At 37.6% G+C, this 14,411-nt stretch overlaps 1 protein-coding gene across 1 annotated transcript in view; it reads right to left on the reverse strand.

The window, feature by feature from the left end:
- Nucleotides 1–14,411, reverse strand: part of LOC107309909 (dynein heavy chain 5, axonemal-like) — a 141,341-nt gene that overhangs the window by 43,482 nt on the left and 83,448 nt on the right. The window contains exons 61-66 of the mRNA XM_015855081.2: nt 13,927–14,145; nt 11,382–11,558; nt 7,399–7,593; nt 6,369–6,524; nt 5,930–6,112; nt 117–287 (exon numbers count right to left, since the gene is read on the reverse strand). Coding sequence (XP_015710567.1) covers nt 117–287; nt 5,930–6,112; nt 6,369–6,524; nt 7,399–7,593; nt 11,382–11,558; nt 13,927–14,145 — 1,101 coding nt within the window. The remainder of the gene's footprint in view (nt 1–116; nt 288–5,929; nt 6,113–6,368; nt 6,525–7,398; nt 7,594–11,381; nt 11,559–13,926; nt 14,146–14,411) is intronic.

The raw sequence follows: 14,411 nt of genomic DNA on the forward strand, positions 1-14,411 counted from the left end.
AGGATAATGCTGCATAGAAACTGTAGATTGGAAACAAAAAACAGAAAATATATCTTTCCACAGATAATCTTCAAATTACAATTACAAAATGCATCTGCAAGGCATTCAAAATTTACCTCTTCCGCTGTTGTTTTAGTGATTCTTAGGACTTCAATAAGAGACTCATCTTCAACCAAAGAGCCCTCTGTACTCGTTAGGCGAAAGAGTAGATTATCTTCAAGCTCCTGCATTTTCCTCCTGTTAGATGTCACTTCCTCCATCAGTTGGACTCTTTCTGCCTCAAGTTCCTGGACTCAGAAAATCAGACATTTTCATTAATTATTTTTTTTTTAAAAAACAGCTGTAAAATGGCACAGAAAATTTGATTTAATGCATGATAGATTGGAAGGTTTCCTGCCTCTTCTATAAAATACGGAATCATTATATGCTAGAGTGATTTATATGTATACCACATTTGTTTGATTAATGTTGTGCACTGAGGAGTGAATACGCATCAGAATTACATGAACAAGCTTCCTCAGAGTAAGATGCACAAAGCACCGAAACTAGCTTCCAATGGGAAATGATAAAAGCCACATTGCATTAAGTACCTAAAATTAAATCAGACGAAGGACTGAAAAATGCATTGTATGGGCTGATTTTACATTTTAGGAAAATTGACTGGGTGGCCTCTTCCATTTCAAATATTCTATCATCCTGTGACTCTGCAAGATACATTCCTCCACTGCTTTGAAAATAGAAAATACGACAACAATTATTATCTATGTATGCAAAATTTTTATGCAATTTCTACAAGACAGGAAATGGCAAGTGACAATAACAGACAAATCAACACAATGTCAAGTGAAATGAGGCATCTGTATTGCACAGTCCTACACAGCTTAGAGACACCCTTGCTAGGTGCTTTATTTAATCTATCAAGTCAACATTCCTGTAAGAAAAAGGCAGTTAATAATACCAGTCTGCCTAAACCTACAGCTTTGGTTTATTTTCATTCTTGTCAAAGTGACAAGTTAGAGAACAAGGAGATGTATGAAGTTATAGAGTACATGGGAAGCTCTCTAGTATTTCAGAGAGGGAGTGACAAATTTCTTCGCTCTCACTAACTTCTTATTTGGAAATCTGTTTATAATATATTCTTGGGCCATAAAATGTAGCTCTGAGGAAGCTACAAATAAATGAGCCCTAAAAGAAGAGAATGACTTAGGCCTTGGTCATTCAGATTAAGTTTCTGCATTTTCTCCTCTTTCATTAACACACAAAAAAGGGTCAGAATTACACAATAAGACCAGTTCTGCAGAGTAATTAAATATGCATTTAAGTATGTGCTTATATTCTAATTATGGCCATGCTTTTTTAAGAACAGGCACTCTATCCATTCTATCTGTAAGACTTTAAAGCGTATCTTTCAAAAAAATGAGCAAATATTTCAGATGCCAGGCTTTTGCTTGCAAGTGGATTTCACGACCACATTTGTAACATTAAGACTAGCTGCTCTGAACCCAAACATTGGCAGCAACTTCTTTATCAAAGTAGAAAAAGATGCTGATGATATTTTTTTTTCCAAACAGATAGAGGAGCAATCTTTAAAGCTAAATAAATAAATAAATAAATACTTCTTTGATCATGTATTTCATTGATCACTGTAACAATCATTAAGAACGTCTCAGTCCCTTTAATCTATTACTTTAGCTCAGTGATAATAAATTTGTCTACTTGTTTCTAATAGAAAACCTGCTTTTCAGATTCTCTCTTAATGCTCTGTTTTTTCTTTGAACTAAATTTATCAGAGCTCCCTTGGCTATCCATGGCAGGACATACATCTCTTACTGAGACAGAATAACCATGATTTCTTCATATCTGCTAAATGGAATGGTTTAATAAATGTGGAGCACCTGCAGTAATGTCCCTGTGCAGTAATTAATGCTAATACTAAATAGTTACCCTTGCAGCTCCCTTCGGCTGCACTGGATTAATATTTTTCAGTAAATAATTTCTAGCTTGTATTACTGTATACATTCAGTGTGAATTATGTAACAGCTTTGTCCAGGAAAAGAAAAACAACACCAGAATAAAGGCCACTTGCACCACTTTTTATCTGAGCATTTAAAAGTAGAAGCTTCACTGCAGGCCATGAGAAGTCACTTCTATCTTGAACAGACATTGAAACCTCCTTCTCTCATCAGAGATCTATAATCACCAAACGCCTGATGAGATGGAAGAAGTGGATGAGACCTTCTACAAACAGCTGAAAGTAGCTTCATGACCACAGGTACTGATTCTCATAGTGGACTTCAATCATCCTGGATATTTGCTAGAAAAACAACATGGCCAGGCACACATAGCCCAGGAAATCCCTTCAATGCACCGAAGATAGCCTTCTGAAGCAGGTGGTGGAGCAGCCAGTGCTGAAATGTGTGCTTTTGGGCCTTGTTCTTATAAAGGACTGCCTGTGAATGTGAAGGCCAGGGGCCGCCCTGGTTGCAGCGACCATAAGGTAGCAGAGTTCAGGATCTGACATGGAAGAAAAAAGGCAATAAGTAGGATTGCAACCCTGGACTTTAGGAGAGCCAACAATGACTTCTTCAAGGACCTACCTGAAGATAACCCATGTGTTAAGCACTGGAAGGTAAGGGGGCCCAAGAGAGTTGGTTGACATTCAAGCACCACTTCTTCCAAGCTCAAGATTGGTGCATCTCTAAGAGTAAGAAATCAGGTAAAGGTGGCAGAAGACCCACATGGATGAGCAAGGAGCTCATGGAAAATGTCAAATAGAAGAAGGAAGTATACAGAATGCAGAAAAGGGGTCTGGACGCTTGGGAGGAATTTAGAAATGTTGTCAGGGCATGCAAGGATTTGACAAGGAAGGCTAAGGCCCACTTGGAATTAAATCTGGTGAGGGAGGTCAAGGACAACAAGAAAGGCTTCTTTAAGTATGTCAGTAGCAAAATGAAGACTAGGGAAATATGAGCCTACTGAATGAGGTAGGTGCCCTTTCAGATAATAAATTACACTGAGAAGGAAGAGTTACTGAACACTTTTTTTTGCTTCAGATTTTACTGCTAAGACTGCCCCTCAGAAATCCCAGACCCTGAAGCTAAGAGAGAGAGTCTGGAGAAAGGAAAACTTCTCCTTGGTTGACAATAAACTCACTGTAAAGAAATCCATAGGTCCTGTTGGGACATACCCATAAGTGCTGAGGGAGCTTTCAGTAGTGATTGCCAAACCACTCCCTACCACTTTTGAAAGATCATTGAGAATGAGAGAGTTGCCTGAGGACTGGACGACTGCCAACACTGCACCAGTCTTCAACAAGGGTACTAAGAAGTACCCATGGAACTACAGGCCAGTCAGCATCACCTCCATCCCTGGGAAGGTGATGGAGCAGCTTATTCTGGATGTTGTCTCCATTCAAGTAGAGGAAAAGGAGATTATAAGGAGTAGTCAACATGGGTTCACCAAGGGGAAATCATATTCGACCTCTCCATCTCGACCAAGCTATGTGGTGCAGTCAAAATGTCTGAGAGTTACAATGCTATTCAGAGACTAAGCCTTGAGTAGTGGGCCCAGGTGAACTTCATGTGGTTCAATAAATCCAAGTACAAGGACTTGTACCTGAGTTATGGCAACCCACACTATCATTACAAGCTGAAGGATGTAAGGAGGGAGCGCAGTTATGCAAGAAGGATTTGGGGGTACTGCTGGATAGAAAACTGGATGTAAGCCAGCAAGTGTGCCTTCACAGCTTATGAGAAAGCCAATTGTCCTGGGCTGCATCAAAAGAAGTGTGGCCAGCAGGTCAAGGGAGGTATTCCTGCCCCTTTGCATTGATGAGATCTCACCTGGTGTATTGCGTCCAGATGTGGAGATCACAGTACAGGAGAGATCTGGACCTGTTGGAGCATGTCCAGAGGAGGTCCACAAATATGGTCCAAAGGTTGGAACATCTTCCCTATGAGGACAGGCTGAGAGAGCTGTGGCTGTTCAGCCTGCAGAAAAGAAGGCTCTGGGGTGACCTGAACGTATCTTTCAGTATCTAAAGGGGGGCTATAAGAAAGAAGGGGACAGATTCTTTAGTGTCCTATCTCTATGGTTATAGGACAAGGGGAAATGGTTTCAAACAAAAATAGAGGAGATTTAGATTGGATATAAAAAAAATAAAAGTTTTTTTTTTACAGTAAGTCAGATGCTGGAACAGGTTGCCCAGAGAGGCAGTGAAAGCTCCATCCTTGGAGACATTCAAAGTTGGGCTGGACAGGACTCTGAGCACCCAGATGTATCTGTAGGTGTCCCTGTTCATCACAGGGGAGTTGGACTAGATGACCCTGAAGTGTCCATTCCAACTCAAACGATTCCATGATTCTATGGTAATCTTCTATGTCATGACCAGCTGGGTAGAAGTAGGGAGAGCAGCAGATGTGTACCTCTCCTGCTGGAGAGGAGCTCTGCAGAGAAGGAACCTGGGTGTTCTGGTAGACAACAAGCTGACCACAAGCCAGCAGTATGCCCCTGTGGTCAAGAAGGCCAATGGTATCCAGAGGTGCATTAAAAAGAGCACAGCCAGCATGATGAAGGAAGTTCTCTACCCTCTCTGTTCTTCCCTGATAAGGCTATAATGGGAGTACTGATTCCAGTTCTGGGCTCCTCAGTTCAAGAAAGACAGAAAACTTCTAGAAAGAGTCCAGTGGAGAGATACAAAGATCATTAGAGGCCTGGAGCATCTCCCTTATAACTATAGGTGTAACTCCCAACAGGGAGTTTTACTCCCAACAGGGAAGGAGTAAAATGGATGGGGCAGGTTCTTTTCAGCCTTGCACAGTGACAGAACAAGAGGTGATGGGAAGAAACTGGAATATGGGAAGTTCAGCATGAACTTGAGGAAAATTTATTTACCTTGAGGGCTATGGAATGCTGGAACTAGCTGCCCAAAGACAATGTGGAGTCTCAGATATTCAAAACCTACCTGGACTTTTTCATGTGTAACCAATTTTACTTTTGTTTTGTTTTGTTTTTTAAATTTGAAAGCAGCAGCTCTGCTAACTCCAAATTTGTTACCTTTTCTTACAAAAAATGCAATTATGAAATACTCATTTTGAAATATATAAGACATTCCATTTGCTATGAAATACAACTTTCATGCTTTCATTTTAATGGGAAAAGAAGCAAATATTTCATGTTGGAACAACTGAACAATATAATGAATTTATTGGCTGACTGACGCAGTAAAAAATAATAAAAATGAACAAAACTAACCACAATCCACATTTGTCCCCAGTGTCTATGATGAATTGACTTCCAAGCTTTTGGGTAGTCAGTTCAATTATATCATATGGAAAGAAATAGGAATGACTTAAGAACAGGAATTGTTTGGAGGACATCTCACATCTTGTATTATGAAATTAAATTTCTGAGAAACACCTATGAGAAAATACTCTTCCTTATATTCATTTCAATGTAATCAATAGAAATTTGATTCTAAGAGGGGTCAAGTCTCTTTTGAGGGCTCCTTAAAAATTTCATATCTTCTTGCACACTCGAGCTGGCTGGCAAAAGCAGACTGAATTCAAAAGCATTTATTCATGTAATTCAAATTAAATTTAAAAAAGAATTTAGAAATAAAAGACTTTTGACCGAAAGAGGAGCATTTGCTATATATGAAGGAATAAAAATGCTTTATGTAAGTCATGTATATGCCCATGATGTATTTTTAATGAATAATTTCCTTTTTTCTCTTTCCAAGGCCAGATCTTATAACAAATGTTTAGGTTCTTCAATTCAATTAAGAACTTCACACTGCCCTCCCAAAAAAGCAAGAAAAATAAACTTACACATGCAGTTTTGTTCTTGCATTTGATTTCAGCCAAGACACTCATGGTGCAAATACTGAACAAGTCTTTCCTCTATACAAATATTGTAAATTACTAGACACCTGTTTTTCTGTGAGGATGACACGGCCAAGGAGCTGATCTTCCAACCCTCGCACAGTAACAGTAAAGTCAATCACTGTTGTTCTTGCACTGATTTCTGGAGTATAGGCAGGATTAGCCAACTTCGTTGTCATATAAAGGGTAAACCCTTTCATGACATCTACCTCCTTGTCACCTACTTTCACCTGAAAATAATAATAAACAAAAACAACCTAGTTTTCAAAAGCTGAAATCAGAAAAACAGTCATTTTATCAATGAAAAACAAATCTTTTTTATTATTATTTCATAAATACTTTCTAAACAAATAAGAAAACTCATGAGTTCACTGCTTGTCTTTTTAAGCATAGCAAAGGTATGAATCTTCATATCATCCAGACTATCAGATACCCAGCACCTGCCCTATGTGGGTTCTTTTCTTTCATGTTCACAATTCATCTTACTTTGTGTGCTGAACCAGATTTTATGAAATTTTTTTCCAGGATGTTATCTAGAGCAGGATCAAGTTCCTCTCCAATGTTTTCTATTAAAAGGGGTTGGCCAAGGGACAGGCTGTCTTCTATATGACTTCTGAAGAACTTGTGGTTCATGGCTGTAACCTAGGAAGATTGAATCACAACATAACATGCATTTGTAAGCATACAGAAAACAGTGCAAAATGTATTGCAGCTTTCAAAAATCATACTTATCCTGGGATATCATAGAATCATAGAATATCTTGAGTTGGAAGATGGAAGGAACCATAAAGCTTACCAGAACAGGGGATCACTCTTGCTTGTTTTCTTTACTATTATCTGTATAAGTGGTTAGCTCTCTATCTAGTATTGATCTTTCTATATTGTAACTGTATTTTCTTAATACCTTTTAAACATCAGTGGATTATGCTTGAAACACTTATGTAAAGAAGGTATTTACAGGTTTTGGTGCAGTACCAATCTCGTATATCCCATATCAGATACTGAATTGCCAATTCAGTTTCCATTTCACAATATCAAATATTACTAAGAATCACACTGATTGTTTTTCATTTATTTAATAAATGTAATAAATTTAATGTAAGCCTCTGAGATTAGAATTGAACAGCCTTTCCAAGAATCTGTTATGACACGTTTTGAGGGTGCTTCTTACCAGAAAACAAACTGGGATAGATATGTTTTTCTAAAATGAAGACTTTGTCTTGCAGGCGCTACTACTCTTAGAAAAATAATTGAGATTAAAATAATTAAATTACAATTTTTCCAAAAATTAAAATATCTAGAGGCATATAACACAGGTTTTAAGCCATTTATTATGTCACATTACACTGCATTTTTAGCTCTGCTATAAAATAGATATATCCTTTTCAAAAAAATAATATCTTTTCAGTCCAAGTGAAACTGAGGGGATGAAGCTAGAGTCTGACTGACCAAAAATATAATCCCAACAAGACCATATTAAATGACGCATCAAGACCATATTAAATGATGCATTTACCTGTAGTCCATTATTCTTTTCTTTATTTTTAATCCAGATCTTTCCTTGACCTTGTGGATCAATCAGCAAAGGATATCTAGATGCTTTAGTGACAATTATGCCATTCTGAATTGAAAGGTCATCATTTGGAAGACCCTGGAGGTTCCATTCACTGACTGTAGCACTGTCAACAAGCATACTGGTGAGGTTCAGGTCCTAATAGAAAACATGTAACGACAAAATTACTACCAGTTGAAGGAATTACATTAAAATATCCAGTGGAAGGGTTGCCTTCTTATTCTGATCACAATGAATGATGGAATGTATTTGGTAGATATTATCTTCTCTTTCTTCAAGGCCTAAACATTTTAAAGTGGTGCAATAATAAAAGTGAATTCCGTTCGAGCTTTGAAGGTCCATTAATTCTTAAATGACTTGAATGTCACCAAAGAAAGAGATAAATAGTGTTGGAGAAACTCTGAAGACACTTCAGGATCTTATGGCAAACTGATTTTGATCTTGTCAAATTCTTTTCATGCTACCTCATGAGGGTCATACTGATCAGAAGAGCTTCCTCCTGACATAAAGTTATGAAGTTCCCTCCAATCACATATAAGAGTACAGGCTGGCTTGTGGAGAAAGACAAAACATGTTACAGACCAATAACCATGGGCTATCATTGAAAAATATTGCTGATATGGTCAAAATTTTCCCAGCTCGTATACTCTCCTAAAGTTTGATTGTATCTAACAACCAACTTGCTTCATTTTATTCACTAGTAACACTGACTGACCTCTCAGAAATGTGTATGTGTGGGAAACGGTACTTAAAATCACAAATCAAGCTCTCCAAAATATTTTTTGAGGTATCATGATTATTAGTTTAAAAATAATAAAATTGAATATTTTATATTTGTTCCTTTTATTTTTCACTCAAGAACTTTTATTTTTTAACCTTCCTCTACAAACTCTTCTAAAAAGAAAGAGAAAGCTGTAAAACTTAAAAAAAAAACCAAACAACAACCCACATAATTTAGCAGCTGAAGTCTAAAACAAGATTTCAGGTGATAACCATAAATTAATTATACCAGTGGTTGAAAGACTCAGAAGGTTTTTTAACTCTCTGCTCTTTTTTCTACTCTCATTATTGAAGAATCTGAATGAAGCAACAGAAATTGTTCTCAGGAGACAGAGAAACTTTAAGAGTTTGGTTTCCAGTTGTGAAAAGAACATAAGAGAATTTAATGGCCAAAATTTTCAGCAACTGGAACCTAAAGCCATATTTAATATTCTCAGCAGCTGAGTAACATCCAAACAGCTTTTAGTTTTTGGATTGTTTAGTTAGTTTCAGCCACTCTGCAACTGTGAAACTTAGCTTATTTAAGAGCCTAGCTACACCAACAGACAGCTAATTTGAAACAGCTCTCTTTAAAATGTTATGCCTTAATGACTCATACACCCACAGCCAGTTAGTCTGTGACAAAGTAAAGCAGATGTCAAGCCTCTTCCTTGAACTACAAAGCGGCTTTTTTTTCCTGTGGTGTGAAGTATCAAGAGAGGCCCATCTGCTGCCTTTTGTGACTACTTAATTTGCTGGAAAAAAAAATTATAACGCTCTTCCATATACTGTCACTGAAATCATAATTCTGCCTTTAACAGCAGCTATCTAAACAGAATGGTAATTACAGTTTGAAACTCGTGTTAATTATGACATTCTGTGTCTAGCCCGTCTATAGGAAAAAAGCACAAACATGAGCAGCACGAAAATAATCAAAAAGTATTCCTCAAATTTTGAAGGCTGACGCTTAATAGCAATGTGGTCAAAACATCTTTACAGAGGCAAAATCTTGGTTCCTTCTTTCTTGTACTCTATGGACATTATATATCCAAGTTCTTACTGTGAAATGGCAGGAATCTTGACAGATATTCTCCAAGGTAAGCAGCTTTTAAGAACATTTTGTACATTGGGTTTGAGAAAGCCTCCCTGGGATAAATGTATGTAGGATAAGTCCCCTAACACACTGGTGAAGAATCTTGCCTGAGACTGCACTGTGACTGGTACTTTATTAATAAATCCATCCAGGCCTTACGTATTACTTTTCATCTAGAGCTCTCAGAAAGCTTTGTTGGGCAACTCAGAGTCATTAATCTTCGTAAGTCATACCATATATTGGACTGGGCTGCGAGGCTTACTCTGCCAGCTCGAAGTCAATCACTGTTATGAGAAGCACTATCCACCATGTTAACCAACTAAATAGAAAAATAAAATAAAAGATTCGCAAATAACTTGTATGAGATGAAGAGCATGACAAACCTCCTGTGGCTAAGCAGTCCCCCTAATATAGGTTTTAAGTGTCAAATCCCTCAAGAAGCTGACAATAAGATGCAGCAGGGATAGTAATCTACCTTCAGCACACTCACAGTGTTGCAGCCACAGGTGTATGCAGGTTGCACATCATTTCATGGAAAAGAGCCTGTACAGTAGCACCAGCACAGAGGTTGCTCACTTCATTAAAGCGAGTATATGATGTGTTCAGGGGACTGAAGCTGTGTGATGGGTCATTACCTCAGCCGCATTTTAGGCTACCTATATCTGCACAGACTTGGGCCACTTAAGGGGAAGGTATAATAAAGCCACAAAGAACAGCCCTACTGGTGACAAGCCTACATCAGTTTAACAGTTTAAAGTGAAGCAAGCTGAATTGGTGTAAATCCAAATTTTTAAAAACACAGGGTTGTTTTTAACCTAATCATTTCAATGAGACACATGAAGTAAAACTATATTAAACAGTAAGAGGAAACAGCTGAGGGTGCAATAGGAGGGTATTAATTGCTAATACATGAGGGTGCAGAGGGGATATTTCTGATAAAAAGAACATGTAATAGTCCATCCTATAATTAGGTGTAAGAGTATTTTTATGTTGAACAAAAATTTAGCTACGTAAAGACTAAATGTGGAGCATGAAGTCTGAAAAAGGAAAAACTGTTTCCATTTTACAGGTATTTGCTAGCAAGTTAGATTATTAACGCATCCTACTTTAATAAATTGAAAATAATGGAACCTTGTATTCCTACACTGTTTTCTTCTTCTCCCAATTTTGCTTATTAAGAACAGTAAGTTAAAGCACGTATGGTGGAATTTGTCAGAAATATGAAATAGATGCAAAAAAACAAACAAAAAAACCCAAAAAGAAACAAAACAAACAAACCAAAAAAAACCAAACAGCCTTTCTTCCAAATTCCCTCTTTATATTTTAGATTCACAGTTCAGAGTGAAAAGTGGATATCTAGAGAAAGAAAAAAAATTAACACATGAGACTGTAGGTGGTAAAAATGGAAATAAGCCAAATGCTGGTAGTTGATTGGGGCATAACTCCCAGCCAGCCCAGAAGCCACAGACTAATCTCTTCATCTCTTCACTGTTCTGTGGGCATAACTTGGGAAACTGCCTGAAAAACTCTAAGGACATTGAAGTTAATCTTTATAATAAGATAACTTATAAAGTTGAGGGAGATGTTTACAGTTGGTGTTCTCTTTGATACAGGTGCTTCCTACTTTTGGTAAATGCTAGATGTAGCTGATTTGCTCTATGTCTGAAATCACAGATACAACAGGGTACAGGTGAAAAACATTATTATGGGTGAAAAATCCGACCACCTGATGGAACCCCTTATGTTGCAGTAGATCTGTTCTAAACCGCTAATTTTGACTTCATTTCCATTTTATGCAGTTTCCTTCCAGGACAGCAGATCACAGGTAGCCTCTCTGACTTAGATTTGCCAGAGCCTTTTCTTATGCACTAATATTGCAATGCATGAAATTATTGAGAGAATTTTTTAGAAGCTCAGTTGGCAACTGTTCAGAATTTTTATTTATTAAAAATATGATGAAACATGACAGTCCATAAATAATTTTCCAATTAAGTATAATTCTGGAATTGATTGTTCTTAACATTACTTCCCTGCAAGGCAATAAATAAAGTTGAAAGAAAGTATGAACACTTACATTACTGTATGGAATCTTACTGTTGTTCATCTCTTTCTTCCACAAATGGAGCAGCAAATTCCTGTACTCCTGATTGAAAGGTCCAGAATAGGAGAGAAATCCAGTGGCCAGAAGGACATTCCCCACTAAATGAGTAATTTGATTTTGAAAGCTTTTGCTGCTCTCTGTCCAACGAAGCTGTATGTAAAAATATTATAAAGAACTTAGGCTAAATAGACACAAACCTAACCATGAAGATCCAATTTCAGAATCTCTTTCAGGTAGATAACTGCTCTTGAACCACAAACATCTTTTTTTTTTCTTTTTTTTTTTTCTTTTTTTTCCTTTAAATCATTATTTTCTGAAGTAGTTTTACCAGAAGAGATGGCAGCCACCTAAGTGGAGATTACATATCTTTACCAACAGGCTGGCCAAACCAGTAGAGAAGGTGTTAAAGAAGGAATGCAAAGGGAGGAGGAGGACAAGCAACAATCAGAGAGGAACTGAAGAACCAGGCTGGCAAATAAAATGTGTAGAGTGATGTATACAGATGAAACCTAACAATCAATAAAACAGGACCATGAAGCATATCTACATAAAAAAGGTGTTGCCTACCAGACAGAACCCCAGGATGGTTTTCATACTGGTTCTGGGAAATCAGCACAGCTGGACACTTCTCTGAAATGCTCATGCACAAATGTGCACAGTACAGAAAACAAACAGAAGGAATTAGAGGTCTGCAAGCAGCTACAGTCATGATCTCATGGGGATCACTGTGACACGGGGGGAAATTTCCCACAATTGCAGTGCTACAACACGTATGTAGACTTGTTAGGAAGTACAGGCTGGAATGGTGATGAGCAGTTTCCCTCTATGTGATAAAGAAGCTGGAATGCATGGAGCTCTGCATCTGAGTCTCTGGGTGGTCAATAGTCTTTAGAAGGTCACTATGACTGAGAGAGATTTCTGAGGACAAAGCGAAAACAAATATCACTCCTATAAGGGGAAAATGAATGACCCTTTGAAAATAGAAGGGAGTGCACTCTCAGCAAGTTGATACACTTGATAAATGGGCTGCTATCCAGAGCACATTGAACAGGCTGGAGAAATGGACCAACAGGAATCTCCTCAAATTCAGCAAAGGAAAATGTTGGTACTGTCTCTGAGAAGGAAAAACTCAATGCATCAGCATGGTCCCAGTTGGGACTGACAGCTAGAGAACAGTTGGGAAGAAAAAGGCCTGGAAGCCAAGTGGAACATGAGAGAGTAACAAATGCTCAGAACAAAGATGGTCAACAGCAACCTGAGTTAACTTCAGATGACTGCTGGAAACACATCCAGGGAGGTGATTATTCCTGCTATCACTGGTGAGACCACTTCTGGAGTACTGTGCTCAGGTCAGGTCACCAGATATGGACACATCAGAGAGAGTTAAGCAGAGAGTCCAAATGATTACTAAGGAACTGGGGCCTCTGTCATATAATAGTCTTAGTGAGACTGTTTAGGCTTGAGAGCAGACCCCTGGGGAGAATTTGGCAATGTGTTAATATGTCATGAGTGACTTCAAAGAAGGTGGTGCCATACACTTTAGAATGGTAACCAGTGAAAGGACAAGAGGCAGTGGGCAGGAATTCAAATACAGGTAATTCCATTCAAATAAACAAAAAAACAGTGAGAATGGTCATGGACTGGAATAGTTTCCAAGAGAGGCTGTGGAATCTCTGTCTTTGGAGATAAACTTCTGTGGGATAAGGTCCTGAGAAATCAAAAATATGCCAAAAGCATCTAATGGTTTTGACTAAACAGTCTGAAGCATATCAGTACAAACACTTGAGATCTGGCCTTACAGGGTTCAATGGTTGAAGGTCAAAGTGTCTTTGATGAGACTCATGAGTCTTGATTTTGTGTGTTTATAAACAAGGATTTCTCAAAGCAAACAATCAGCCAATTAAAAAAAAAAAAAAAAAAAAGAGACCATCCTGCTTTTTCTGGAAACTGACAGCTTCTATTATAAGCTGAAGCTATAAAAATCTGCACAGGAGAGTAAAACTTAAAGCTCGGTGCAGAGGATAAAGATTAGCCCATAATTCTGTGAAAGGTTTCAGTAGCAATCCAAACTCAAAATATAATTCAGAATATTAGTCAAGCTTCAAATTTCTATTCTTGTATAGTTGGTGAGAAAAAAAAAAAAAAGAGTAATCCTTCTTATGAATATTTTAGGGCAATTATTTAGGTTAAGCCTAATTCCTCTTCTTACTAAAGTTAAAAGGAGTTTGGGTCCTTGGCTTTCATTTTGAACGTTATCCCAATACAAGTCATATGATCGCTATACGTAAGAATTTGGCTAACACAATAAATGGCTTTACTTTGTTAGATACATTGATTTAAAAAAAAAAAAATAAAAAAAAATCCACACGTGTAACTAAAATAAAGTGTCACAAAATATCAAGACATCACTTTGCCTTGAATTTCTTGAGCACTGCTAATGATTGTTATGGGTTATTCTCAAACCTGAGGACCAACTCTGTGCTAGTACTGTAGTACTGTACTCATAATGTGCCAGCACCTTTTCTCCACCTAAGCCTTCTATCAGAGCAGTGGCATTGTTCATCTTCCTCCTGCAAGCCTCAGCATCATCAAGTAAGGCCTGCTTCTCTTTCATAGCAGCATCATACATGGCTTGTACTTGATCCAGTTCCATCTGCTTCTCATCCAGCTGATTTTGTGCATTATTTAGTTCAGTTTGGGCAGCTGCAAGTCTTCCCTCTTGCAAGGCTAGATTTGCCTAGAAGCATTTCAAAGTAAACAGTCATTAATACTTGTTATTTGGCAAGTCAATGACATTCATTTAGTGGCATATACTGTACTGTATCAAGAACTTCTAAAAATAATACTTACACAAGATAAAAGCATTTTTTTCCTTTTATTGTTATTCAATGCAATCTTAAAATGTTTTAATAACATTTTCAGAGGGATCCATTAATCACACAACAATTAATGGTGTATAAGCACAATACCCCTGAAATAGCTGTATACTAGATATATGAGGCG

This window comes from Coturnix japonica, chromosome 2 (assembly GCF_001577835.2).
Source record: "Coturnix japonica isolate 7356 chromosome 2, Coturnix japonica 2.1, whole genome shotgun sequence".
In the NCBI taxonomy this organism is placed as follows: domain Eukaryota; kingdom Metazoa; phylum Chordata; class Aves; order Galliformes; family Phasianidae; genus Coturnix; species Coturnix japonica.